Genomic DNA, 24,188 nt, shown 5'->3' on the forward strand with positions numbered 1-24,188 from the left:
TAGTTCATTCTTTTTCAATGTTTGGTTTTCTCTCTCTCTGATTTGAATTCTCCAATAGGAAAATAGTTTTGTATCAGTATCGGTGCTTCCATTAGCAATCTATTAAGTTCTTTTACATTGTTCCACACAAATAAATACATACATTCATTCTCATATGTTAATAATTTGTAAAATATTTTTTAATAAGACAAAAACTTATACATTATATTTTAATTATTGAACAAGTTGATTGGCTATAACTTGCATTATTTTCGTGTCTTTTTTGCTTGAGATCGCTGTCACATGAATTAATAATGTCTGTTAGTATTGTTTATTGATTGATTTAGATGTAAAAACAAAATCAAAATTTAATACAATTAAATGGGATATTAAAATGCTTAAATTTGTAACATTAATTGCTTTTATATTTAGTATTTGTTTTTTTGGTAGATCTTGTGACTAGACAAATGTGCATGATGATTTTTGAATGTGGTGTGTGAGTGTGGTGGATGTGGCAATGCATCTTCGGTGGCAGGATAAATAGCATTTGCTTCTTAATTTCTCCACCTGCTCCTTGTTGTTTTGCCGACGCTTAGCCCCGCTTTTTGCTCATGTACATTCGAACGGTGGCATAGAGAACATGTGTACACGCATATATATTGCCCAAAGCACTGCCTAGTAAAGCACCAATCACATTCGGTATGGGATAGACCTGCCAATCTCGGCCCCAGTCCAAGGGAGCCACGACACTGCCAGCCCATGCACCCAATATGCCGCCCAATGCATTGTACTTAAATAGATTTAGCGCTGTATCCTCGCACTTGGTGACAAACTCCGGCTTTTCACAAAAACAAACCTGGAGGGCGCCACCTCCTCCAAGCAAAAATACAGTCGGAGAAACCGTCAGCAGCGTCATCAGTAACGATAGAACAAATGTCTGTTCATAGTTCCCCAAGACTGGTGCTCCAAGGATGATGCAAATGAACGCATAGAGCAATGTACACAGAAACTGCAACGTCAGTCCACCCAAAATCTCACGAGGCGTAAAGTATGCCGCTTTCTTTTGTCTCTGTTTGGCCGTTAGAACACCATCCTCGATGCGTCCATAGAAGTGGGCCAACAACACCTTCAGCAACTCCCCAATGAAAACTATCGGCACAATTAGCGAGTCCCAAAAGCTGCCAAGGTGCTCCCAGTTGCGACGATATTGCATATAGGCCATGCATATTAGGATGGTAGCCAGACTAAGTGACACATGAAAGAGCTGGTGTTTGGTTTTTTGTTGATCAAAACGCGATAAAACCATAGTTTTAATTGAAGATATGTGACGAAAAGATTTTTCGGATATCCCTACGTTTTGCAACACTACAGTGGGTCCCTGTAGATGGCAGAATAAAATATAAGCGTGAGTCACGACAAGCAATGACAGCGATGCTTTTAAATATTTTTTTAATAAGAATCGACACAGTTCACTAGGCCTCCGTTGCTAGAATTACAAACTGCTATTATTTAAAGAATCATTATATAAGCGTCAGCTCATATAAATACTTTGTTTTTAATTATAAAAATTATTATTATTCATTTCGCTTTAAGAAAGTCGTGACTTAGGATGACCTTTTATCAATGTGCAGCACATTCTGATGATGTCTGGAGTTGCCACATTACTTGCGACTTCATTTCGGGCAACACTGGTCACATAATCACACTATCTAGTTGATTTTGATTTCAGGCGACTTTAAATTAGACCTTTTTGTATTAAATAATATAGAATAACACTTGACAACTCCTAGGTTAGTTGCTACACAAGATGTTGGCACGCGTCTTACGAGTGGGTCCACTGATGCGAACTCGGATCGGACTGGCCTCCTCCACCTTATATACACGTAACACTCACTGCCATACACAGATGAGGCAGTTGATCAAAAATGTCCCCGAGTTAAGATTAACGAAGCCCTGGGAACGTCTAAATGGGAGAGCATCACTTGTGATGGCCTCCCGTTTTTATAGCCGTAGGCGTGATGACTCTGATGAAGATATCATGGCTGATCAACCGACGGAATTATTGTCCGATCGGGATGCACAATTGCCGGCAACAGTGGCTGTGCCGGATGTTTGGCCTCATGTTCCTCTACTCGCAATGCGTCGAAACCCTTTATTTCCACGATTCATGAAGATTGTTGAGGTGGGTGACACTTATTGTCTGATTACTATGACCGAATAATGTTTATTGTGTTGAAATTGATTTCATCTAGGTTTCAAATCCTGTCATCATGGATTTACTGCGACGTAAGGTCAAGCTGAATCAACCGTACTTGGGCGTGTTTCTTAAAAAGAATGACGGCGAAGATGAGCTTGTCTATAATCTCGATGAGGTCTATAGCCTTGGCAGTTTTGCTCAAATTCAGGAACTGCAAGACTTGGGCGACAAACTGCGTATGGTTGTAGTAGCCCATCGTCGAATCCGTATCACCGGCCAAGTGGTGGAAGATGTACCCGCGCCAAAACCAGGTGAGCAAGTCCTCCTGGTGTGACTGTATGAGCCCAGTAGAACCACTTTTGTGACCCTTCGATTATTTCTCTAAATCTTAGTGAAAATGACAACTTTGCATTATCCACTCTTTAATATAAAATTACGCATCCCAGCTGAAGATCAGTCGTCGACGTCAGAGGATAAACCGACTACTGGACGTTCATCTAAATCCCGGAAATCACGTGGACGTTTACCCCATCATCATCGAAAAAGACACCAGGAAAAAACCAATGAACTCCTGGAAGCCGAGGAACTTGTGCAGCAACAAACTTTAGAAGAACCCCTAAAATCTGGAAAGTTAGACACCAAGAATGTTGAGTCTCCAAGTTATGCAGAAGCCGAAGAGAGCGATTCTGTTAAGGATAAGCCTACACCTGTGCTCATTGTTGAAGTGGAGAATGTGAAGCAGCCAACGTACAAACAGACCGAGGAGGTCAAGGCCCTCACTCAAGAGATTATTAAGACTTTGCGGGACATCATCACAATGAATCCTCTTTATAGGTAATTAACGTATATATTTGTTATTAACCACAACTACTAGATAATCCTTTTGTTTTCTCAAATCATCACAGAGAGAGTCTCCAGCAGATGCTACACCAAAATCAACGCGTTGTTGACAATCCTATTTATCTTTGTGATCTGGGCGCTTCACTATCCGCCGCCGAACCAGGAGAACTCCAGAAAATTCTTGAAGAAGTTGATGTAAGCTTAATGTTGTCTTCATTGGAAAAATATTTACTTAACAACTTTCTTCAATTTAGATACCACAACGCCTGCAGCTATCATTGACGCTTCTTAAGAAAGAACTAGAGCTATCACGGCTTCAGCAAAAAATTGGACGTGAGGTGGAGGAGAAAGTAAAACAGCAGCATCGCAAATACATACTGCAGGAGCAGTTGAAAGTGATCAAAAAAGAATTGGGCATTGAGAAGGACGATAAGGATGCCATTGGCGAGAAATATAGAGAAAAGCTGAAAGATAAAACCGTGCCTGAAGCCATTAAGAATGTTATCGACGAAGAGCTGACCAAACTCAATTTCCTTGAGAGCCACAGCTCAGAGTTTAAGTAAGTGTCTGCAAGCTCGATTCCTCCTGCCGACTCCCGTCTAATCTCTATTTTGCAGTGTCACACGCAACTACCTCGACTGGCTGACCTCTTTGCCATGGGGCGTAATCAGCACAGAGAATCTTTGCCTTGATAAGGCCACAGATATTCTAAACAACGATCACTATGGCATGGAGGATATTAAAAAGCGCATACTCGAGTTCATTGCGGTTAGCTCACTGAAGGGCACAACGCAAGGAAAAATTCTATGCTTCCATGGTCCTCCTGGTGTGGGGAAAACAAGCATAGCCCGATCCATTGCACGTGCCCTGAATCGTGAATATTTCCGATTCAGTGTCGGTGGTATGACAGATGTCGCTGAAATCAAGGGACATCGCCGCACCTATGTTGGTGCCATGCCAGGAAAGTTAATTCAATGCTTGAAGAAAACGAAAACGGAGAATCCATTGGTTCTTATCGACGAAGTTGATAAAATTGGCAAGTGAGTATAAAAGGTATAAGCTAAAAATGAAATCTGTATTGACATTTCTGTTTTATTTCTTCGCAGAGGCTACCAAGGCGATCCAAGCTCTGCTCTGCTGGAATTGCTTGATCCCGAGCAAAATGCCAACTTCCTAGATCATTATTTAGATGTGCCAGTAGATCTATCGCGTGTACTTTTTATTTGCACGGCCAATGTGATCGACACGATTCCCGAACCATTGCGAGATCGCATGGAACTCATCGAAATGTCCGGCTATGTGGCAGAAGAAAAAGTTGCCATCGCCCGCCAGTATTTAATCCCGCAAGCCATGAGCGATTGCGGCTTGACTGATGAGCAACTAAATATAACCGAAGATTCTTTAAACATGCTCATCCGCAGCTATTGTCGCGAATCGGGTGTGCGCAATCTGCAGAAGCACATCGAAAAGGTCATTCGTAAAGTGGCTTTCCGCCTGGTTAAAAAGGAGGGAGATCATTTCCACATTAGTGCTGATAATCTGACCAAATTCTTGGGCAAACAGATTTTCAGTACTGATCGTATGTATGCCACTACACCCCCTGGTGTGGTAATGGGCCTAGCCTGGACAGCCATGGGTGGGTCATCGCTATACATTGAGACTTCGAAGCGGCTTGTACGACGAAACAATAAACCTGATGCTGCACCTGGTGCACTCAATATTACCGGAAATCTGGGCGATGTCATGAAGGAGTCGGCACAAATTGCTCTCACAGTGGCGCGAAACTTTATAGCCACCATTGACCCCAGCAATAATTTCCTAGAGCAAGAGTAAGTATATCTTAAAATATGCATTAGAAGAAATAATATTTATTGCTCAAATCTCTCTCATTTTCACATAGACACATTCATTTGCATGTGCCAGAAGGCGCAACCCCTAAAGATGGACCCAGTGCTGGCGTTACAATAATCACAGCCTTAGTTTCCTTGGCCCTAAACAAGCCGGTGCGTCAAGATATAGCCATGACTGGCGAGATTTCCCTTAAGGGCAAAGTCTTGACTGTCGGCGGTATTAAGGAGAAGGCCATTGCAGTAAGTTGATGTGCTTATGCCGACTGAATCTTTTTTTAAATGTTTCTTCCCACTTTACAGGCACGACGCAGCGGAGTAACCTGTCTAATTCTTCCTAATGACAATAAAAAAGATTTTGATGAGCTACCAGACTTTATAACCGAAGGCCTAGAGGTTCATTTTGCAACCAATTATGAGGATGTCTACCAAATAGCTTTTGAAGACGATACAAATGAGGAGACATCAGAGGACGCGGCACCGATTCCGCGACGTGAGAAAATTTCCGCTGCAGCCGCGCCTTAGTGTTACTTTAATGTTTATCATGGGGGAATCGTTGGGGTATATATATGAGATATATATATATATATATGTTGCGTGTATATATATTTTATATTTAGCAAAAGGCATTTTGTTTTGTTCGAATGCTGAGTAAAATTTTGAGTGTAAAAAAGAAAACGTCGTTTCCTATATATCGGCATTCGCTATGATCCATTCCAGGTATTTGTCGACGCGGGTATATATACCCGGACGTCGAGGTTCGCCACAGCGAACACCCCACGATACAATGCCAATGGTGACCCAACGCTGATTGGGCAATTGAACGAGCAAGGGGCCGCCACTATCGCCTTGGCAAGAATCCTGACCGCCCTCTGGTTGTCCGGCACAGAGTACACTATCCTGTATACGTTCAACCATGACAGCCTTACAGTCCGTTTGTTTCCATATGGGTAAACTGACCTGTTACAAGACAGAAATGTTTAACAATTGGCAATGATGGCTGTGCATCCCCCGGGAACACTTACCTCCATTAAAATGCTTGAATGTGGTCCACCGAATTTCTGAGTTCCCCATCCTGTTACTATGCCATTTCTTCCCGACCAATCTTCGTTCAGTGGCGGCATACAAACAGGCCATATATAAGTATTGAAGAGAGTGGCCCTCTCAATCCGTATCAAGCCGATGTCATTGCTAAATGTCAATGGATCATAATCGATATGGGTTACCATATTGCTAATACGGAAATCCCTGGCCCTCGTCTCGTTAAGCTGATGTGTGTTATATTCGCCTAGTCGCACGAATATCTCCTCCTTGGTCAGCTTGTGCAGGCAATGGGCAGCGGTAAGGACATGACGATCTGTGATTAGAACACCGCCGCACCAAACATATGGCAAACCTTCACGTAAAAGAGCGGCCATCCAGGGCCATTCATCCGGCTCGGCGGGCCTTCCGCCAGTGATACGTGGATATTGGCGGGTCGTTATGCCACAGCCCCGTTGCTCAGGAGGATTTTGAGCAATGTTGGGTGTATCCTCATTGACAAACTGGGGACTAAACCGCGAACTGCTGACTTGTTCTGTGCAACAAATGCCAATGGAACTGGCGGCATTAAAAATACAATAAGTGTGAACGAAGATAACAAAGATTTCAGTTGACAGATTTACCTCTTTTCAATTATGCAAAGCTGTGACACAAGACGCCATACATCATCCTTTAGTTCGGGCATGCGGCAGTAAATGATGTGACGACAGCGGCCAGATGCCCCCAAAGGAGTGCGACAGGCTCCATAATCCTTGTTTTCCTAACAAAAGGGCGAAACAATCAAATGATTTGATTATATTCCAAGTTGCCTGCCCACTCACCAGCATTTGATTACCATTTGAACTGATTGCCTGCCTCTTTTCCAAATGATGACGTGTTAGGAAATTACTAGTAGCAGTTCCTTCACTTTGATTTCCATTTTTTTCATGTGCCCCATTCTCTTCCGCACCCCATTGGAATTCATCGTTATCACTTAGCTCAAGGAGATCTACAATGAATCAGCATGACTTACTTAATCTACGATAATTGTAGAAGTGTTAACCGACTTGCCTATATAATCTTGATGATCATATTTGGCCGAAACTTGCCAGCCAAATAAGCTAATGATTGTCACCACAACCACTTGACTGCACTTCATCTTGCACACTAAAAGCTAAATATTTACTCCGTTCCAATGCGAATTTGAATTGAAATTTTTATCGCGTACTGTTTCCGTTCCCGGCGAGCTTTTCTCAGCTACCGATAATGGCATTTAAACACAGCTTTTGGCTTACAATTCACCTTGGAATTGATAAGTCACTTAATTTTTACTCTTAATGGGAATATCCACTTTTTAATGTAATCCTTAATTAAGACACCATTTTTATTGTTTGATTGATTGGATTGTATTTATAGAGAGAGAAAGAGAGAGTTTATATTAAGTTTCAAGTGCCGGAAACTTTAGTCAAATCTCTTGCGCTCTCTTAAAAATAGAAATTTTTTGAAACTAAACAAAATTCAGATAAAATATATATAAATTTAGACTTAATACTTCTTATCTTCTTAAAGAGAAAAACTCTATTTATAGTATAGACCGTTTTTAAATAAACAACAAATAGTTATTTGCTTACCTAAAATACTATAGAATAATTAACTAAAGACAGACAAATTTTAAATAAGATCTTACATTGTATTAGATGATTTAAATCTTAGTCGTAAGTCCTTCAAGTTTTTACGATTCGATGATTATAAAGTCCCCAAAACTTACCGATGATCAGTAGTTGTTTGGCACTTTACAAAATTGCCCCTGTACCTGTAGATATAACCAGTTCTTATTGCCCCTACCCCCTTCGCCAACCATCCCCCACCCTCCTCCACTATCATTGTTTTGAGGGTGAAACGTGATATGCATGGCAAATGATGCGGTTTGATGAGTAATTCCATAGAAGCGGCATTAACCATATAAGTTATTATTATAAATAAAAATAGATTTAAAGCTTTTACTTTTGACGGCTGTTTATCAACAATAATAATAAATCAATCAGACGATGAGCTGAGCTTTTCTATAGAAAACAAATTTAGTTAATTAAAACTTTGAGTTTTTTAATTGACATCTTAGTTTAAAAGTCAGATGAATGAATCTTGTTATATCTTGATCTTTGATTGTAGGGTGAATATATGGACAGAGGGGATACATTGTTGGATCTACATCTAGTTATATACCCTTCCAAAGAAGATAGTTTTAAAAATAGTTTGATAATGTTTTCAATATTTATTTATTTTAAGATGTTTCTTGTATATAAAATCAGTACACATCTATGAACTTTTTTGATTCTGGGTGTGTGTGTGTGTGTGCGTGTTTGTGTGTGTGTATGTGGGTCGAAAATGTTTATGTTCACATTAACTAGTACATTTACTTAAATTATATATATATATATTTATATATAGGTTAGATTAGTCAGGTTATAGACAGAAACCAGTTGATTTCTGTTAGACACCCGCTATATATGTTATGCACACACATACATACAAATACATATATGTTATTTAGTTAGGTATACAATTATATTTTTGATACAATTTTCATTTAGGTGGAGTTTACATTTACTAAATGTCATTCATTGATTGTTTTATGCGTGGAAAGACAGACAGTGGAGGGTGACACAGAGAGAGAGATGGTGAGAGAGGGGAAGCTGTAGCGTTGTGGAAAGGGGTTGAAAATATGAGATCGGCATTTAATCTAAATGTTGCTTTAGTTTTCCTTTTAAATCCATTTTTAGGTTTCTTGCAGTCGAGGTGTATATTTTGTCTTCTTTTTCAAAGGGTTAACATTAGGTTTTACAAAAAAAAAGGCATACAAAATTATAGAACACTTATGTACTGTATATAGTACCAATTACAATATAGATTTTTGTATATATATATATATATAGACATGTATTTAGAGATATATATATGTATATACATATGTATATCAGAAAGGATCTAAGTGGATTTTTCAAGGGAAGACATTGCAGTTTGTTTGTGCTTTAAATATTTGAGCAAAGAATTTGAAAACGGCTTGCATTTTGCAAAAAACTTGAAGAATCAACGTTTTTTTTGTCCTTTTTTTATCATGAGAATTATTAATTGCTTCTTTTTCTGAAATTTTGCAGTGTCTTACAGCTTGCTTATATATAAATATATATAGGATCTGGTCTTAGTTATCAGAAAATACAATACACATATATATAAGTATGTATTTTTGATAGTTGATTTTGATTTTGAAAATTGTTACAGCTCACAGATTCGTATCAAGTTTATGGCATACAAATCCATTTATGATTTTGTGATTATAATACTTTCTATATATGTTTATGGGTCGAGTATACCAAAATTTATTGCTTCCATTAATCGACTAGCCTAACTCCAGCTTCAACATCATCGGCCATGCTGACACCCTTGGATTTTTTCTTCCCGTCCGCCGATGAGGATTTCTTCTTGGTAAGGGCCAGGGTTTCGGGTTCACGTTCTCGTTCACCATTGCCAATGCCACCGCTGGCACCTCCTCCTGTTCCTCCACCGGTGTTGCTTCGCAGCTTGAACCGGGTTGTGGCTGCTGCCGCATTGTTGTTAGCACAATTGCAAATGGCATCGAAGATGCGCACTACAAATCCGCGAGCTCGATTCACCACCTTGCCGTTCTTAAAATCTGGGATGGCGAAACCTACATCGATTAGTTGATCCAGGATAACACAGAGAGCAAACAGAGGGCAAGCAAAAAATCAAAAATGAAAATTCGGTGAATAGCAAAAGGAAAGAACAAGAAAATCATTCAAAATTGCCAGAAAATCAAATCGAATCTAAGCAAAAGTAACAAGAGATTAAGCCAGGTGTTTTAGTCATGTTCTAGTCATGCAATACAATAAAAATAATGCGGAATAGCAAAAGATTTTTGTTGTTTTAAGTTTTAGATTTAGTTGTTAATTAACCCATTGTTTTAATTGTCACGCCCATATGGGCGTACATGGAGCACGCCCAACCGCGTACCGAATGTATAAAGGGCTCTGGTGCAATCTTATGACAAGCATTTTAATCATTTGATCAGAATGAAACAACCAAATACTGTCCAGAGCCTTATCATTTTTATGCTGATGGTGCTGATGCTGCTATCCAAGCCGACGATTAGTGTCAATATGCAACAGTTTCTGCAATCCCTGGACATGATGCGGAATGGCTGTGCGCCAAAATTTAAAGTACCTTTAGATATATTGGACCGGATACGTGAGGGTGATTTTGATTTAGAGCCCACACAGGACTTGCTGGTGTGAATGAGTGTGTGGACACTGTGGATAAATCAATCAATTGATGAAATTTCCTGATTTTAATTCTTTCTTCCACATAATCTATTTAGTGCTATACGAAATGCATTGCCCAATTGGCCGGAACGGTTACCAAGAAGGGTGAGTTTAGTGTGCCAAAGGCCTTTGCTCAGATGCCCATCATATTGCCACCGGAATTGCAAGAGCCCGCTAAGACAGCATTGAACCATTGTAAAGATGCGCGTAAGTACCACAGATTATATTATATATATCGAAGCATATTTCACAATTTCAAGGATAAGTACACACATCTCTTGTGGTTTTCGTTTCTTTTCATTTACACACACTCACACACATACACACGCCCACTTGATTATAGAAAAGGCATACAAGGACTCATGCGAAAAGGTCTATTATACATCGAAATGCATAGCTGACTTTGATCGTGCCAATTTTAAGTTTCCATAGCCAAAAATTAATAAGAGAATCATATTGTGACTATCGGAATACTTACTCGGACGCTTCTCCTTGCCCTGAAATGACACAAATTTCTGTATCGATGAGCAAATTGATTTGGAATAAAGGGTTTTTAATTAACCAACCAACCTGTTGCGATGATGAGGATGATGATGATTTTTGTTGCTCGACAGCCAAGCGATTGGCCTCCCTTTCAGCACAATTAACCACCTCATCAAGCATGGCATTGAGTATTGCCATGTTATGGGGATTCTGTTTGAATTCCCCAATGCGGCTCTCCAATGTTTGCGTTTTAATTTGATCCTCATCCGAGGCTGGATCACAATCAGCAAATCGTGCATGCATTTTGTCAAAACAAACTTGCTTTTCGTTTTTTGTTATCTTTTTTTTGTTGTTTTTGTGGCAAAAATTTACAAATGAGAAAATTCCTTTGTCGTCCTGTGTGCGTGATGTGCGCTCGGTATCTACAAAAACTCTTATCAGGCTGTTTTTTTTTTTTGTGTGCGATGTGCTGCTAAAAATCGATAAACAACAAAATCCTGCACATGCGCATTGGATGGCATGAATGGTATCAATGCCAATGGGGAGGAATGGAGCATTGCTTGTTGAGCTTGTTTGCTTTGTTTTGGCGACGACGTTGATATGAATAAACCAATGAGTTTTATATACACACTCATATTTGTTTATTCGATAGGGAAAACTAAACTTAAAACTTAAATTACAAGCTACTCCAAATGGCTGAGGTCATCCAGTTCGGGAGGGGCCCGTACGATTTCCGTCTCAATGATCAGAGAATTTGGATCCAGGGTGGTGGTGTTCTGAAAGTATAGAAATCTGAATGAACTCCCATTTTCAGTCTTCAATTTATTGCTTGGCGAGTAACACACACATTGTCATTGTTCCTAGAAGATGACGAGGCAGTCGATGCGGAGGCAGTAGAAGAGGCAGCAGCGGCAGCTAGCAAATTGCTATTTATCTGGCTTTGTGAGTTCGATGATGAAGAACTTGAATTGGCACCATTTCCGCTTCCATTGGTAGTTGGGGTATGCGGAGAACTGCCGCGACGTACCACTTTAGTTTGCTGCGCGGATTGCTGGGTGACGATAACAAACTTCTGGTTTGGTTGTTGCGCTTGGATGGCGCGTATTTGCGGTAGGGCAGAAACAACAGGACTTCTGAAAAGCAAAATAGGAAAATTAGGAATGCCATAAAGTACTTATATTTCTAGCTTACCCTTGTCTTTGTAAATTGGAGCTGGGCATAGTTACGCGTCCAATTGTGGTGGCTGTTTGGGCGGCACTTGTTATGGGTGCCGTACTAATGCTGCTTGAGGTTACTATGCTACTAGCTGGAGAATTGCGTACTTTAACTACAGCTTGACACAGCGAGGGACCAAGGAATCCAAAGTCAACTTTATATTCCTCTGCCGTATCTGGTGGCGAACGCATTTGTTTAAGTATGGGTGGGCAGCACTTTTGAAGCATGGCTCGAATGTGCCCGGCGGCAGTTTTGTCCGTATTACTAATGGAAGAGCCCAGTAAATGGGGCTCGATGCGTTCCGAAATGAATTTTAGACGAGGAATGATAAACACTTTGATCACCTCGCCGCCCAGCTCGGACAGGCCAGCTATGGAGCCATACAGAGACGATAGATGGGTCTTATCATTCTGTAAGGCTTTGCTAAAGATTCTATAAACAGAAGAAGAAACTTTATTAGATTGAATCTCACAAAGCAAGTTATGACTTACCGGGTCACACGGGTTTGCAGATTATTGGTCAAGGTGTTGAAAGTCTTACAGATCTGAGCCATTAAACGTGAGGCGAAATCTCGAAGAGCCCAGTGATTGTCCAACTCTGGTCGCATGCACAATTGCTTTGACACTATGCAAGTCATCACCGAAGGTATAAGTTCATGCAACTGAAATTGAGAATACAATTTAAATAAGAGATATCAAATCTTCAGTCGAATTCTTACATATTTCTCGAGGAACAGCGAGGGATTGTCGAGCAGAGCTCTAACCATACGCATCAAATAGATGAGAAGGGCCAAATTATTTTGCACCACATTGACCTTGACTCCCTCGGCTATGAATGTACACATTCTGGGTAACATTTCGTGCAGGCCGGGATCAGAGCCCAATGATTGCAATGCCTCGCCACGTCTTGGCTCATCGGAGCCAACACAAGCCTCGGTGATTTCTTTGTAATACAATTGCTGTTCCACAGACAACTCATGGGTTGCCAGCTGCTTCACATGTATAGTCTCCACATTCTTGAGTTTATGCATCTTGCCAGTGGTTGGTTTGCCGGCAGCATCTTTATTTAAGCCCTGATCAAGTTTAATAACTGGATTAACAGAATCCATAAACTGTGAGTCCTTGGACAATGGCGGAGGATTCTCTGGCACTGTAGGTTGAATGCCCTCAACCACAAACCAATGCGATCGTAATGTAAGATCCAGTGGTATTTTTAATGAGCTATTCGAAGTGAGCTCGCTAAGATCAATCTCCTTATCCTCGGTAAAGTGCAATTCCCGGCCACCGCCGGAAGCAAAGCGAAATGGCACAAAATCCTTGGCCACAAATCCATATTGCGGTTCCACATTTCGCACTTTGAGAGCCATATCTATATCCCGCACGGACAACTTATGCCTCTTGGCATGCATCATAAACTTTGCGGCATCTTGCACTATGCGTTTCAACTTAGTCGACACATCCTCGGCCAGTTCCTTGGCACCGTCATCCGAGAGTGAGCCCACACCGATGCTCTCCGCTATCACCTTAATGGATTCGGCAGATATGCTGGAGCCGTAGAGCATACTGCTGCTGCTGGTCGAGCTAGTCGTCTTTGATATATTTCCGTTCATTCTTCAAGCGAAATATGTTTCAAATATTTCTACCAAGATATTTCAAAAATATTCAAACTAATAAAAACTAAACAAAACGCTGCCAATACAAATCAAACACAATAATAGATGTAAAGCCTCAGCTTCTATCAAAATCGATTACTATGTAAAAATGAAGAAAACGATAGTTTTTATGAAAGCGACTGTCAAACTACAATCGATAATTTCTGGCAACACTTCATGAATATAAAAAATACCACCTGTCTTTTTGTGAATACCTATGAATGTGACTTATGAATAATATTACTAAAAAATAAAACCAACAACAAACCAAGTACTTAAAACATTCAAATAATTTTGTCACTACTTGTTTGTTTTACGAAATTGATGTAAAAAGTTATTTTTTCTGCTTATCTGTCTCATAAAAAACTGAGAATTTGCATAAATTCACAAAATTTGGAACTTGCAAAATCCATAAATAAGTCAATAGAGTAAATTAAACTGTTTTTACCAATAGTTAAAAAAGCCAACCCTAAATTTCAAAATTTACAGTTATTTAAATATATGATGAAATATCGATAATTTCTATCGAATGCCAAATCAGAGATAGATCTGGCAACGCCAAATTCTCGCAATCTTTTTTCTTTATTTATTTCATACCTTTTACTCTTTTGTTGTTGCGCCACATTAATTATAATTAAACAAATTTTGGCCTTTACGCGCGCATACCAGTGAAAAGTGAAACAATTGCCACATAAAGAATATGATAATTATTTGATACACATGTCGATCGTGGATATATGTATATTTGTCTGGCGTCGTCGCTGAATTCCAACCACAAAAGAAAAAAAGTGAAAACGGCGCCATTTCTAGAAACAAAACAAGCGTTCAAAACGAAAACCCCTCAAAATATTTGAAACTGCAAATGCAATGTATACATTTTAATGTTTATTAACGGTGAACTGGCAAGTGCAAAGCAAAAGAACTACTCAAAAAGTAAGTGGCAAAGGTGTAGCCGGAGGCAAACCAGATGCAGTCTGCGTCTGCCGTTTGACCTAGTTTGGTGTTGACAAAAAAATTGAATTGAAATTAATTTTCACACTCTTTCCTCACACACACACACTCTTTACTCATCCACACACATTTCAATCCCAATTAGTTCGTCGAGTTGTGAAATTATGAACAGTGACCAAAATGGGGCAACAAGAGCAGCAGATAAGACTAAGGACCAGGAACAGCAAAACCCAGGACCAGGACCAGAAACTGGTGGCAGTGAAAATGAGGAGACCACCGACACAAGTCAATCCCAAACCCAGTCTATTAAGTCATCAGCCACACAGTTTAGTGTTGTTCAGCGTACGGACACCGATGGACTGCGCATGAGAATCTCGGCCATACGCCCATTGGCCCCGCCCCCATCTCTAAAAACGAATTGCAAAATGTCCACAACGACAACAGACTCCCTTAGCTGCTTCAGGCAGGAGGAGATCACAACAAATAAATCAAACAAGACGAGTAAAAAAATAAAAGTCAAGCGAAAGAAATTGTCCCACACGGATGCAGTTAATCCCTCGAAAGTTAGAAAATCAGGCGGTGTTGCCGCCGCATCAATGGGCGGAATCTTTTCCTCCGATTCGGATGATGATTTGCCTCTCAAAGTGCATCAGCAGAGAGCTCCCCGTCTGCTCCTCACGGCCATTGCGGGCCACCAGGCGAGTGGACAAGCTCCACCGCCACCCGATAGTATTGGCATATCATCCAGTGATAATGAGTTACCCAGTTTGGTACAAGCGGCCATTAAGCGTGTAGAAAGTGATACTGAGGACACCTCGGTGTCACTGGGAGCGACAGGGAAATCCAAGCATTTGCCACAGTATCAATCAACGCTTTTGCAGGATTTCATGGAGAAGACCCAAATGCTAGGTCAACACCAATTGGTGGGTGGTGGTGATAGGGTAAAGCCAAAAGAGGAAACCCAACCACCTGCCAATCCCCGCAAACGACGCGGCAGACCCAAAAAACTAAATCCACACATTGGCAGCAATCTTCGTGCAGGATCGGTGGTTACTGCTCGACCCGCAGCTGTGAATGAGTCAGCGGACTCGGGTGTGATCAGCACCACAAGTACAACGCAGAGCACGACACCATCACCCAAAATGCCCAACAGTAGTGACCCACCACAAGCGCAGGCACGAGGACTGGACAGTGCGGCTGGAAACTCCTCGACCAAGATCGATATGTCATATCTTGATAAGCGGATGTATGCCACCGAGCGTGTCCTGTATCCCCCGCCCCGGAATAAACGTCGACAGATCAAGAATCCCAAGAACATAAAAGATGCCGAACAAGTGGATCCTTTGTGGCGGGAAATCGATGTCAACAAAAAGTTTCGATTGCGTAGCATGAGTGTCGGCGCCAGCGGAGGAGGAGGTGGCAGCGGACGAGGAGGTAGCGGAGGTGTTGCATCCGCCATTTGTAGTAAGGTTCTAGTTGCCAATAGTGGCTACGTTTCCGACTACGGCAGTGTCCGACATCCGCATTCCTCTCACTCCCGGAGCAATCATAACTCTGGCTACAAGTCCGATGCGAGCTGCAAGAGTCGCTACAGTGTCAAGAGCTGTGTCAGCCGTCGGAGTCGAGCCAAGAGCTGTGGCTATCGCAGTGACTGCAAGGAGGGAGGTAAATCGTCAATTCGACTACGCCGGCGTCGTCGTCCGTCCACAATGATTGCCACCACGGCTGATGTTGAGGATCAGGATATTCTACAGCTAGCCGGGCTTTCTCTTGGCCAAAGCAGCGAGGAGAGCAATGAATATATCAGCAAACCAAGCCTTCAGAGTTTGCCCTCGACCAGTGCGAGCAAGAAGTATGGCGAAATCAATCGATATATAACCACTGGACAGTATTTTAGTCGAGAACCGAATCCATCACAAAATCAAAATCAACCCGAAGCCCCTTTTATGTCCAAGATGCTGTTGAATCATCGCAAAGACTCTTCGCAGGCAGCATCAAATGCCCAGTCATCATGCCGATTTCCGTGTAAGATCAAATCCAGACGCTCCTCGGCGGCCAGCATGTGCAGCAGTTATGTCTCCGGTGTCTCTCGCATGCTCCGCCGGCGCCATCGTCGCAATAAATCCCTGCAAATAGATTCCAAGCTGCTGACTGAGATTGAGATATTGACCAGCACATTCCATGGCAGGTGTCGCATTCAAGAGGATCGTCTCACTGGCAGCTCTGGCAAAGAGAAACTCTTGGCCGAGGCCACCAAGCTAAAGGCCACCACACTGAATGCTGCTGCACCGGCCTCAACTCTTGCCCAACATTCATTAATTGTAAATGGAGGATTATCAGGCGGACTGACTGGAGGAACCTTAACAACAGCAGCTACTACCGCCTCCTCTACCTCCTCGACGGGCAAACCTTTAAAGAGAGCAATGAAGAAGAGGAAATTGAGTGAACCTCTTGTGGACTTTGCTATGCTCTCGGCCAGCGCCAATGCCAATGGCGATGGTGTAGGAGGAGCATCTAATGCCCAAAGTAGTGGAGCCGGCTCATCCAAGCGACGTCACAAAAAATCTCAAGGCAGCAGCACCAGCTCCAGTCCCGATGACCACAAATTGCCACTAAAGAAGCGCCATTACCTACTTACTCCGGGAGAACGACCACCGGCCGACTCATCGAACTTCGCCAATGGCAAACTAAACGCAGAGGCTTGGGCAGCAGCGGCAGCCACCGCAAAGACGACAGCATCCACCAAGTCGCAGGCTCAGTTTAATGCCCGGTCGGCCAAGTCCCTGCTAACCCCCAAGAAGCGTCACCTGCTGGAACATCAATCTGGTGGTGTGACCACAACATCTGCGAGCAACTCCCCACTGAGAATCGTAGTCGATAGCAATTCCTCGATTAGTGGAGGCAAGCTACTCGACATAAGTCCCAGTTCCTTGGGCTCGCTGAAGCAACAAAAGCGAGCAAGTGTGGCCTCCAGCAACAAACAGAAGCGTGATCCAGCCACCCAACTTCATTCACCTGCGCCATCAGGGAGCGGCAGTTGTCCTCCACCTCCGCCGGGAATCTTTGAGCCTTCCGTCGAACTTGAAATTCAGATTCCACTTAGCAAACTCAACGAATCTGTCATCATTACCAAGTCCGAGGTGGCATCTCCTCTGCTCTCACTGGATATTAAGGAGGATACCAAAAAGGAGATGGGTCAACGTGTCGTCGAGTCACTGCTACACAAAACTGGGGGAAACCTTCTATTCAAACGGAAACGTAAGAAGATCAATCGCACCGGGTTCCCCACAGTGCGTCGAAAGAAACGAAAAGTAAGCCTGGAACAGTTGCAGACAGAAAAGTCCAGTGAGCAGATGGATCAGGAACAGGAGCAGCAGGAGCAGGATCCTTTGTCCCGCGAGACACGCAGCACAAACAGTAATAATCCTGTCCAAAACTGTGAGCGTGTACCCCTAGTCGGAGAAGCGCGTGAAACCTTTGTGGCCAGAAGCAATGCCAGAATGACACCTCGTCTCTCTGTGGTGGCCTTGGAGCGCTTACAACGTCCCCAGACACCTTCACGCGGTCGGCCGCGTGGCAGGAAACCAAAAGACAAGCTCGAACAGGTGACAGAATCGTCGGCTGTTGCCTCATCTGCTCCTCCACCACCACCACCTTCTGAGAAGACGGTGGCCAAGAAACGTGGTCGTCGCCAGGTGGCCAAACCAGAGGAGGAGCAGGAGCCAGCGATTGCCATTCCAACGCCCGCCAAAAACAAACTGCTGGTAGAGCCCAATATCAAATTGCCTGCTGGCGTGGATCCCAACACAAATTTCAGTTGCAAAATTCGTTTAAAGCGAAGACGCAATCTGGAAGAGATCACCAGCAAGGAGATTGTTAGTCAGGAAGAATTGGATAAAGAAGCGGAGGCAAAACGTCTAGATGTCATACCCAGTGAGCATGATCCATTGCCAATGCAAGAGTGCACCTCCTCCTCCACATTGGCGATACATAGTCAACAGGATTATGCGAGTTGCAGTGAATCCAGTGAGGATAAACTATCCACAGCCTCGCGTAATAAAATCTCCAAACTAAAGAAGAACTATCTGGTGGCTGGCCTTCTATCGAACTACTACAAGCAGGCTACCAAGCCTCCGCCCGTCAAGCATCAAGGAGGAGGCAAGGATTCGATTGCACCATCGAGCGGCCAACGACTCATGCCTCCTCCGCCGTATTGTGAGCGTTACCATCGGCGTACGCAAATCGATTTCGAATTACCCTACGACATTTGGTGGGCATACACGAATGCCAAATTGCCGCTGCGTCATCAGGTGCCATCGTGGAACTATCGCAAAATTCGCACAAACGTCTATGCCGAGTCAGTGCGTCCCAATTTGGCGGGTTTCGATCATCCCGTGTGTAATTGCAAGGAATCGTGCATGGACAATTGTCTAAATCGCATGGTGTACACCGAATGCTCCGCCACCAATTGCCCGTCCGGTGATAAGTGTCACAACCAAAAGATTCATCGGCATGAAGTTGCCCCCGGCGTGGAACGATTCATGACCGCCGATAAGGGTTGGGGTGTTCGCACCAAATTGCCCATAGCCAAAGGCACCTACATTCTGGAGTATGTGGGCGAAGTGGTCACCGAAAGGGAGTTCAAGCAGCGGATGGCGAGCATCTATTTGAATGACACCCATCATTATTGTCTGCATCTGGATGGCGGCTTGGTCATCGATGGCCAGCGTATGGGCAGCGATTGCCGCTTTGTCAATCATTCATGCGAGCCCAACTGTGAGATGCAGAAGTGGAGTGTCAATGGCCTATCGCGTATGGTGCTCTTTGCCAAGCGACAAATTAGGCAGGGCGAGGAATTAACCTATGACTACAACTTCTCGCTGTTTAATCCTTCCGAGGGACAACCCTGCCGTTGTGGTATGCCCCAGTGTCGTGGTGTAATCGGTGGCAAATCGCAGCGTGTCAAGCCATTGCCACCCATTGCTGCCGTCTCTGCGGATGCTTCGCCCCAACGCGGTGGACGCCAGCGCAAGCATAAGGCCAAAAAACACCCCCAAAAGGGTGGAACGGCTGCAGGAGGATCCGGATCAATGCCCTTGGTCAACAAATTGGTCCAGCAATTGTCGGAGCGGGAACGTAAATTGGCCAAGCAGTTCAATGTATTTCTGGTGAGGAATTACGAAAAGGTGAGTTACCACTGGAGATTTCATTTATCGGCTTGCTCGTAATGATCATTTTGTAATCTTCTTAGATTCGCCGTTACAAAGTGAAACGCTCGCACAAAGCTTCAAGTGCAATTGGTGCTTCTGCTGCGTCCACATCGCAGGGCTCTCTGGGCGGACGTCGTCCCTCCACACCCTCATCAAGTTCCCTTCTGGCTGCACAAATCTCAGCTCTATGCACGCCGAGAAACATAAAAACTCGTGGCCTGGCTCAGGCCGTTCAAGATCCCGAACTTGAGAAGATGGCCAGAATGGCTGTAGTGCTGCGTGACATTTGTCAGACCATCGAAGGCATGAACATGACGGAGATTCTCTCCCTGTCAGCAGCTGCCTGCAAGCAGAGCAAGAGAAAGAATGCAAAAAACACCAACTCTGCAGTATCATCGTCGTCGTCTAGCTCATCCACCACGGCTGGTGCTTTGCAAGCAGGACGACTGGAATTCAAGGGCATTCAGTCAATGGTAGAGCAGGGTCATTATAAATCCCCTCAAGAATTCGATGCTCATATGCAGCAGCTCTTCGATGAAGCCCGCAAAACCTACACGGATGATGAAAGCAAAATTAATCTCTTACAGTCTCTAGTCGAATGCTATGAGCAGCAGAAAGTTTCTAGTTATGAGCAACTGGTCGAGATTCTGGGCGATTCTGTGGATCTGCATGGCTTTAAGGCTAAGCAGGTCGAGCCGCAGCCTACAGTAGAGCCAGCAATAAAGGAAACACAGATAACGCCTTTGCCTCCGCCTGTCGCCACCGATGATGAGGATGTGATCAGTTGCATTTGTGGTCTCTACAAGGACGAGGGCCTAATGATTCAATGCTCTAAGTGCATGGTCTGGCAGCACACGGAATGCACCAAAGCGGATATCAATGCAGAGAATTATCAATGCGAACGCTGCGAACCGCGCAAAGTTGATCGCGAGATACCCCTTGATGAGTTCACCGAGGAGGGTCATCGCTATTATCTCTCGCTGATGCGTGGCAATGACCTGCAAGTGCGTCAGGGTGATGCTGTCTATGTGCTACGTGATATTCCAATTAAGGACAATGAGGAGCAAAAGAAGCATACATATGAGACAATTGGCAAAATCGATTATCAGGAATGTGACATATTCCGGGTCGAACATTTGTGGAAGAACGAGACGGGAAAGCGTTTCATATTTGGTCATCATTTTCTACGTCCCCATGAGACGTTTCATGAGCCAACGCGACGCTTCTATCCAAACGAGGTTGTACGTGTCTCCCTCTACGAAGTGGTGCCCATTGAGCTGGTCATTGGTCGTTGTTGGGTTCTGGATCGCACCACATTCTGCAAGGGTCGACCCATTGAATGCCATGATGAATCACATTGTTATATCTGTGAGCTGCGAGTGGACAAGTCGGCTCGTTTTTTCTCAAAAACCAAGGCCAGCTATCCAGCTTGCACCAAGAGCTACGCTTTTCGGAAATTTCCCGAAAGGGTAAAAATATCGAAAACCTATGCAGTAAGTATTTAATTTGACTTCGGAGGAGCCCACCTTACTCATTATCGTATCTCTATCTTTAGCCCCATGACGTGGATGCCTCAATGTTGAAGACAAAAAAGCAAAAGACTGAACTAGAAGTAGCTACAACAGCGAAGCAGCAAAGGATTACGGTTAGGGAAGGTCGACGTAGACAGCCACGAACAGCAGAACCATCATATGTAGCAACCAAATCGATTGGAGGAGTGGGTACATCAAATGCTACAGCTGCTGTTCAGGTGCTTACGCCAACACTGCCTAATGGCCAGGTATATAACAAACTGCTTTCAAACCTAATATAATTAAATAATCCATTGTTTTTTTTTTCTAATTTTTAGTTGCTAAAAAGGAAACGTTCACGTTTGGAGAATGTTTTAATCACAATGAAACTGAAATGCTTGGATGCACAAACCGCTCAGGAGCAGCCAATTGATTTGTCCTATTTGCTATCTGGCCGTGGGGCCCGACAACGTAAAACCAATAATAACCAAACAACAACAACATCCGATCTAGGCCATAACTAGCACGAATTATCCATTTCAATATGAATATATAGTAAATATATATATATATTTGTATTTTGTATATACAACTTATATGTTAACTAGATCCTAACAACCTCTTACTATAACAGTGAAAAAAAAGTTAGTAATTGATTCTATTTAGTTTTGTAAATTTGTTATCAACATCAAAATGGCTCAAGTCTCATTTTATTTACTTTTACCTTTTACCCAAAAACCTATATTCAATTTTTTTCGTACCTCTTGAATAGATGAAATTCTTGATAATGTATTTTTGATTTTGTAATTTAATTAATCAACTATTTTGTTTTTTTGGTTATGTTCTTTATATTCTTTGCCTATTATGCACATATATATATACATATATAAATATATTTTTTGCTATGTTATCGAAAGAAAAGAAATAACTTAAATGTAAGTGTTTAGTTTTAAATTAAATTATTTAAATGATACTGAAATATGAAATTGTTATTGAAATCGAAATACAAAATATACATTTTATATATATTTTTCATTAATCATATAAACAGAATATATTTTTCAATTGTGTGGATCTTTCGAATCGAATTTACACTAAATTTGAGGATCAATTTCTTTTAGAGGTTTGCTAAAATTGAAAGAAGAGGAAAAAGTAAACACAAAAGTTTCATATTAATTTATAATGGGGAATTTAATTTATTATATGCACATTCTTCTTCGCTAACGTTGACAAAGTTTAATAAAATATAATATACAGTTTAATATTTATATCTTAAGTATACATACAAAGCTCCTCGCAAAATATACAAACGTCTCAATTTCTGTTTTCTGCATGCGTATACATCATTTCATTTCAGTTTTTCTTTTGTTTTTTTTGTGTTTATAAATACGTATTCTATTATTTTATTCATGTTACGAAGGCTTTTTTAAAATTAAAACTATAGAACACTAGCATATTTCTGATTGATATATGCTTTGGTATGATAATTGTAGGTACGGATAGAGGCAGCCAATGTTTGGATTAATTGTTTATCCCTCTTTGTAGATGGTGCAAATGAGTCAATGCCGCTGCCGCTAAAAACCATAAGAAGAGTATTAAGTTTTACAACCAATAATTAAGGTATATGGTTATTTATGATTTTCTTATTCTACTTACCTGATATTCCGTGTCCGAAGAACGCGTTCCGCCCATGTCTGAGGTCTTGGTATATCGCGTGCTTCTCCAACTTGTTTTTTATCGAGATAGTCAATAACATCATCGTAATAGTTGGTCCTATAGTTGTACATGTATTTGTATTGGAGAAACTTTGGCCTTCGAATATATATATCAAAATTTATTTATTTCCATTTACTATTCATATTCATTGTGAAGGACATACCTAACCCAATGCCGGTACAATTGCACTGGCTTCCTGTATCCATCATCTTCTGGTGGTTGTGGTGGTGCCTTAAACTCTTCCTCAGGCTCGGCTGCAGCTCCTTCGACCGGTGTTTCTCCATGTACAGACCTTTCCGATCTATGCTCAGAAACTACACTTCCTGCCTTTGAAGGAACACCGTCAGCCGAACCAGGTGGTTGAGGTGTTGCTGCTGCTGGTGCTGCTGGCTCAGCATCGCCGCCATCATCAAAACCCCAAGGATCCTCCTCGTCTCCCATAATTCCTGAAATCAAAATTCATCTTTTTAATTTCTTTGCACCGAATTCATAACTAAATTATATTTCTCTTGTGTCTCTTGTGTAATCGTAGCACCAGTTGAACCTCACTTTTTTTCACAATCGAGATTCTTTTGTATTCTTGTTACGTAAGAACATTTCTTGGATTGAAAGCTTTTGACCCATAAATAAAAGCGCCATCCAAGGTGACCCGATTAAGCATCATTATAACCTCTGATATTTTGATTTTCTTAGGCTCATTAATTTAGGCAACTAAAATTAGCCAAATTAGTTCATGTTTAAGAACCTGAGATGGAAATTAGGACACCAATTGACTGAGAGGAAAGGACTAACTGATCTATAGCATTGCATATTCAATTTTTGGATAGATCCTTTGACCAAGAAAAAAATGTCTAAAAATTCACATTCAAAATTTCAAAAAAAATGAATCACTATATAATTGCATAATTTGATTCATTGATTGATTTGATTCGTTATTATGCATTTCGAATTTATTTTTCCTCTTATTTTGCTTCTCACAAGTCACTAAAATAATTATATTCAATTAAAGTCCTCTAGAAACAATGCGACCTTAATAGGTTCTAAAAAAAAAATAATTGTTTCACATAAAAAAAATGTTTACATATTTCTGACCTTTTCAGTCTTTCGTAACAGCCTTTAAAATGGACACAAAACTTAAGGCTTTAAGGTCACAACGCACAAAATCAAAAAACAAAAAAAAAAGTATCCTTTTAAAATTGAATCAATCACCAAAGTGTTTGATTTTTTTTTT

General features: G+C 41.9%; 8 protein-coding genes across 11 annotated transcripts; 3 read left to right on the forward strand and 5 right to left on the reverse strand.

The window, feature by feature from the left end:
• Nucleotides 1–382: 382 nt before the first annotated feature.
• Nucleotides 383–1,656, reverse strand: LOC6643033 (glycosylphosphatidylinositol anchor biosynthesis protein 11). The gene is made up of 2 exons (XM_002065766.4): nucleotides 1,645–1,656; nucleotides 383–1,465 (listed from the first exon to the last, which is right to left on the reverse strand). Exons 1-2 carry the CDS (start codon nucleotides 1,654–1,656, stop codon nucleotides 572–574), a joined length of 906 nt encoding a protein of 301 aa, XP_002065802.2. The 3' UTR covers nucleotides 383–571.
• Nucleotides 1,642–5,541, forward strand: LOC6643034 (lon protease homolog, mitochondrial). Of its 2 annotated transcripts, none has more exons than XM_015178277.3 (9): nucleotides 1,642–2,161; nucleotides 2,232–2,487; nucleotides 2,569–3,010; nucleotides 3,082–3,211; nucleotides 3,271–3,575; nucleotides 3,634–4,056; nucleotides 4,123–4,845; nucleotides 4,917–5,106; nucleotides 5,167–5,541. In XM_015178277.3, the coding sequence occupies exons 1-9, from the start codon at nucleotides 1,787–1,789 to the stop codon at nucleotides 5,386–5,388; spliced, it is 3,066 nt and encodes a 1,021-aa protein (XP_015033763.1). In that variant the 5' UTR covers nucleotides 1,642–1,786; the 3' UTR covers nucleotides 5,389–5,541. The 2 variants fall into 2 exon arrangements, with proteins under 2 accessions (XP_015033763.1, XP_002065803.1); XM_002065767.4 differs by having other exon boundaries at nucleotides 1,643–2,161; nucleotides 2,623–3,010.
• Nucleotides 4,865–7,156, reverse strand: LOC6643035 (venom protease). The gene is made up of 5 exons (XM_002065768.4): nucleotides 6,955–7,156; nucleotides 6,726–6,892; nucleotides 6,528–6,664; nucleotides 5,889–6,462; nucleotides 4,865–5,823 (listed from the first exon to the last, which is right to left on the reverse strand). The coding sequence occupies exons 1-5, from the start codon at nucleotides 7,040–7,042 to the stop codon at nucleotides 5,551–5,553; spliced, it is 1,239 nt and encodes a 412-aa protein (XP_002065804.2). The 5' UTR covers nucleotides 7,043–7,156; the 3' UTR covers nucleotides 4,865–5,550.
• A 1,875-nt stretch (nucleotides 7,157–9,031) lies between these two features.
• LOC6643055 lies at nucleotides 9,032–11,252 on the reverse strand. Of its 2 annotated transcripts, none has more exons than XM_023176163.2 (3): nucleotides 10,791–11,252; nucleotides 10,699–10,717; nucleotides 9,032–9,574 (listed from the first exon to the last, which is right to left on the reverse strand). In XM_023176163.2, exons 1-3 carry the CDS (start codon nucleotides 11,004–11,006, stop codon nucleotides 9,273–9,275), a joined length of 537 nt encoding a protein of 178 aa, XP_023031931.1. In that variant the 5' UTR covers nucleotides 11,007–11,252; the 3' UTR covers nucleotides 9,032–9,272. The 2 variants fall into 2 exon arrangements, with proteins under 2 accessions (XP_023031931.1, XP_002065805.2); XM_002065769.4 differs by having other exon boundaries at nucleotides 9,033–9,589; nucleotides 10,791–11,251.
• On the forward strand, nucleotides 9,959–10,785 carry LOC6643056 (general odorant-binding protein lush). The gene is made up of 3 exons (XM_002065770.4): nucleotides 9,959–10,187; nucleotides 10,277–10,427; nucleotides 10,564–10,785. The coding sequence occupies exons 1-3, from the start codon at nucleotides 9,972–9,974 to the stop codon at nucleotides 10,650–10,652; spliced, it is 456 nt and encodes a 151-aa protein (XP_002065806.1). The 5' UTR covers nucleotides 9,959–9,971; the 3' UTR covers nucleotides 10,653–10,785.
• A 68-nt stretch (nucleotides 11,253–11,320) lies between the features above and the next one.
• LOC6643057 (transcription initiation factor TFIID subunit 6) lies at nucleotides 11,321–13,655 on the reverse strand. Of its 2 annotated transcripts, none has more exons than XM_023176162.2 (5): nucleotides 12,637–13,655; nucleotides 12,410–12,579; nucleotides 11,895–12,350; nucleotides 11,551–11,836; nucleotides 11,321–11,495 (listed from the first exon to the last, which is right to left on the reverse strand). In XM_023176162.2, the coding sequence occupies exons 1-5, from the start codon at nucleotides 13,525–13,527 to the stop codon at nucleotides 11,442–11,444; spliced, it is 1,857 nt and encodes a 618-aa protein (XP_023031930.1). In that variant the 5' UTR covers nucleotides 13,528–13,655; the 3' UTR covers nucleotides 11,321–11,441. The 2 variants fall into 2 exon arrangements, with proteins under 2 accessions (XP_023031930.1, XP_002065807.1); XM_002065771.4 differs by having other exon boundaries at nucleotides 11,321–11,479; nucleotides 12,637–13,654.
• Nucleotides 13,656–14,189: 534 nt separating this feature from the next.
• LOC6643058 (histone-lysine N-methyltransferase ash1) lies at nucleotides 14,190–21,826 on the forward strand. Its single transcript, XM_023176247.2, has 5 exons — nucleotides 14,190–14,502; nucleotides 14,666–19,706; nucleotides 19,772–21,223; nucleotides 21,286–21,510; nucleotides 21,580–21,826. Exons 2-5 carry the CDS (start codon nucleotides 14,685–14,687, stop codon nucleotides 21,763–21,765), a joined length of 6,885 nt encoding a protein of 2,294 aa, XP_023032015.1. The 5' UTR covers nucleotides 14,190–14,502; nucleotides 14,666–14,684; the 3' UTR covers nucleotides 21,766–21,826.
• A 580-nt stretch (nucleotides 21,827–22,406) lies between these two features.
• On the reverse strand, nucleotides 22,407–23,403 carry LOC6643059 (flightin). The gene is made up of 3 exons (XM_023176160.1): nucleotides 23,121–23,403; nucleotides 22,898–23,053; nucleotides 22,407–22,815 (listed from the first exon to the last, which is right to left on the reverse strand). Exons 1-3 carry the CDS (start codon nucleotides 23,396–23,398, stop codon nucleotides 22,680–22,682), a joined length of 570 nt encoding a protein of 189 aa, XP_023031928.1. The 5' UTR covers nucleotides 23,399–23,403; the 3' UTR covers nucleotides 22,407–22,679.
• Between the last annotated feature and the right edge of the window lie 785 nt (nucleotides 23,404–24,188).

The sequence above is a fragment of the Drosophila willistoni genome (genome assembly GCF_018902025.1).
Source record: "Drosophila willistoni isolate 14030-0811.24 chromosome XR unlocalized genomic scaffold, UCI_dwil_1.1 Seg41, whole genome shotgun sequence".
Lineage (NCBI taxonomy): Eukaryota > Metazoa > Arthropoda > Insecta > Diptera > Drosophilidae > Drosophila > Drosophila willistoni.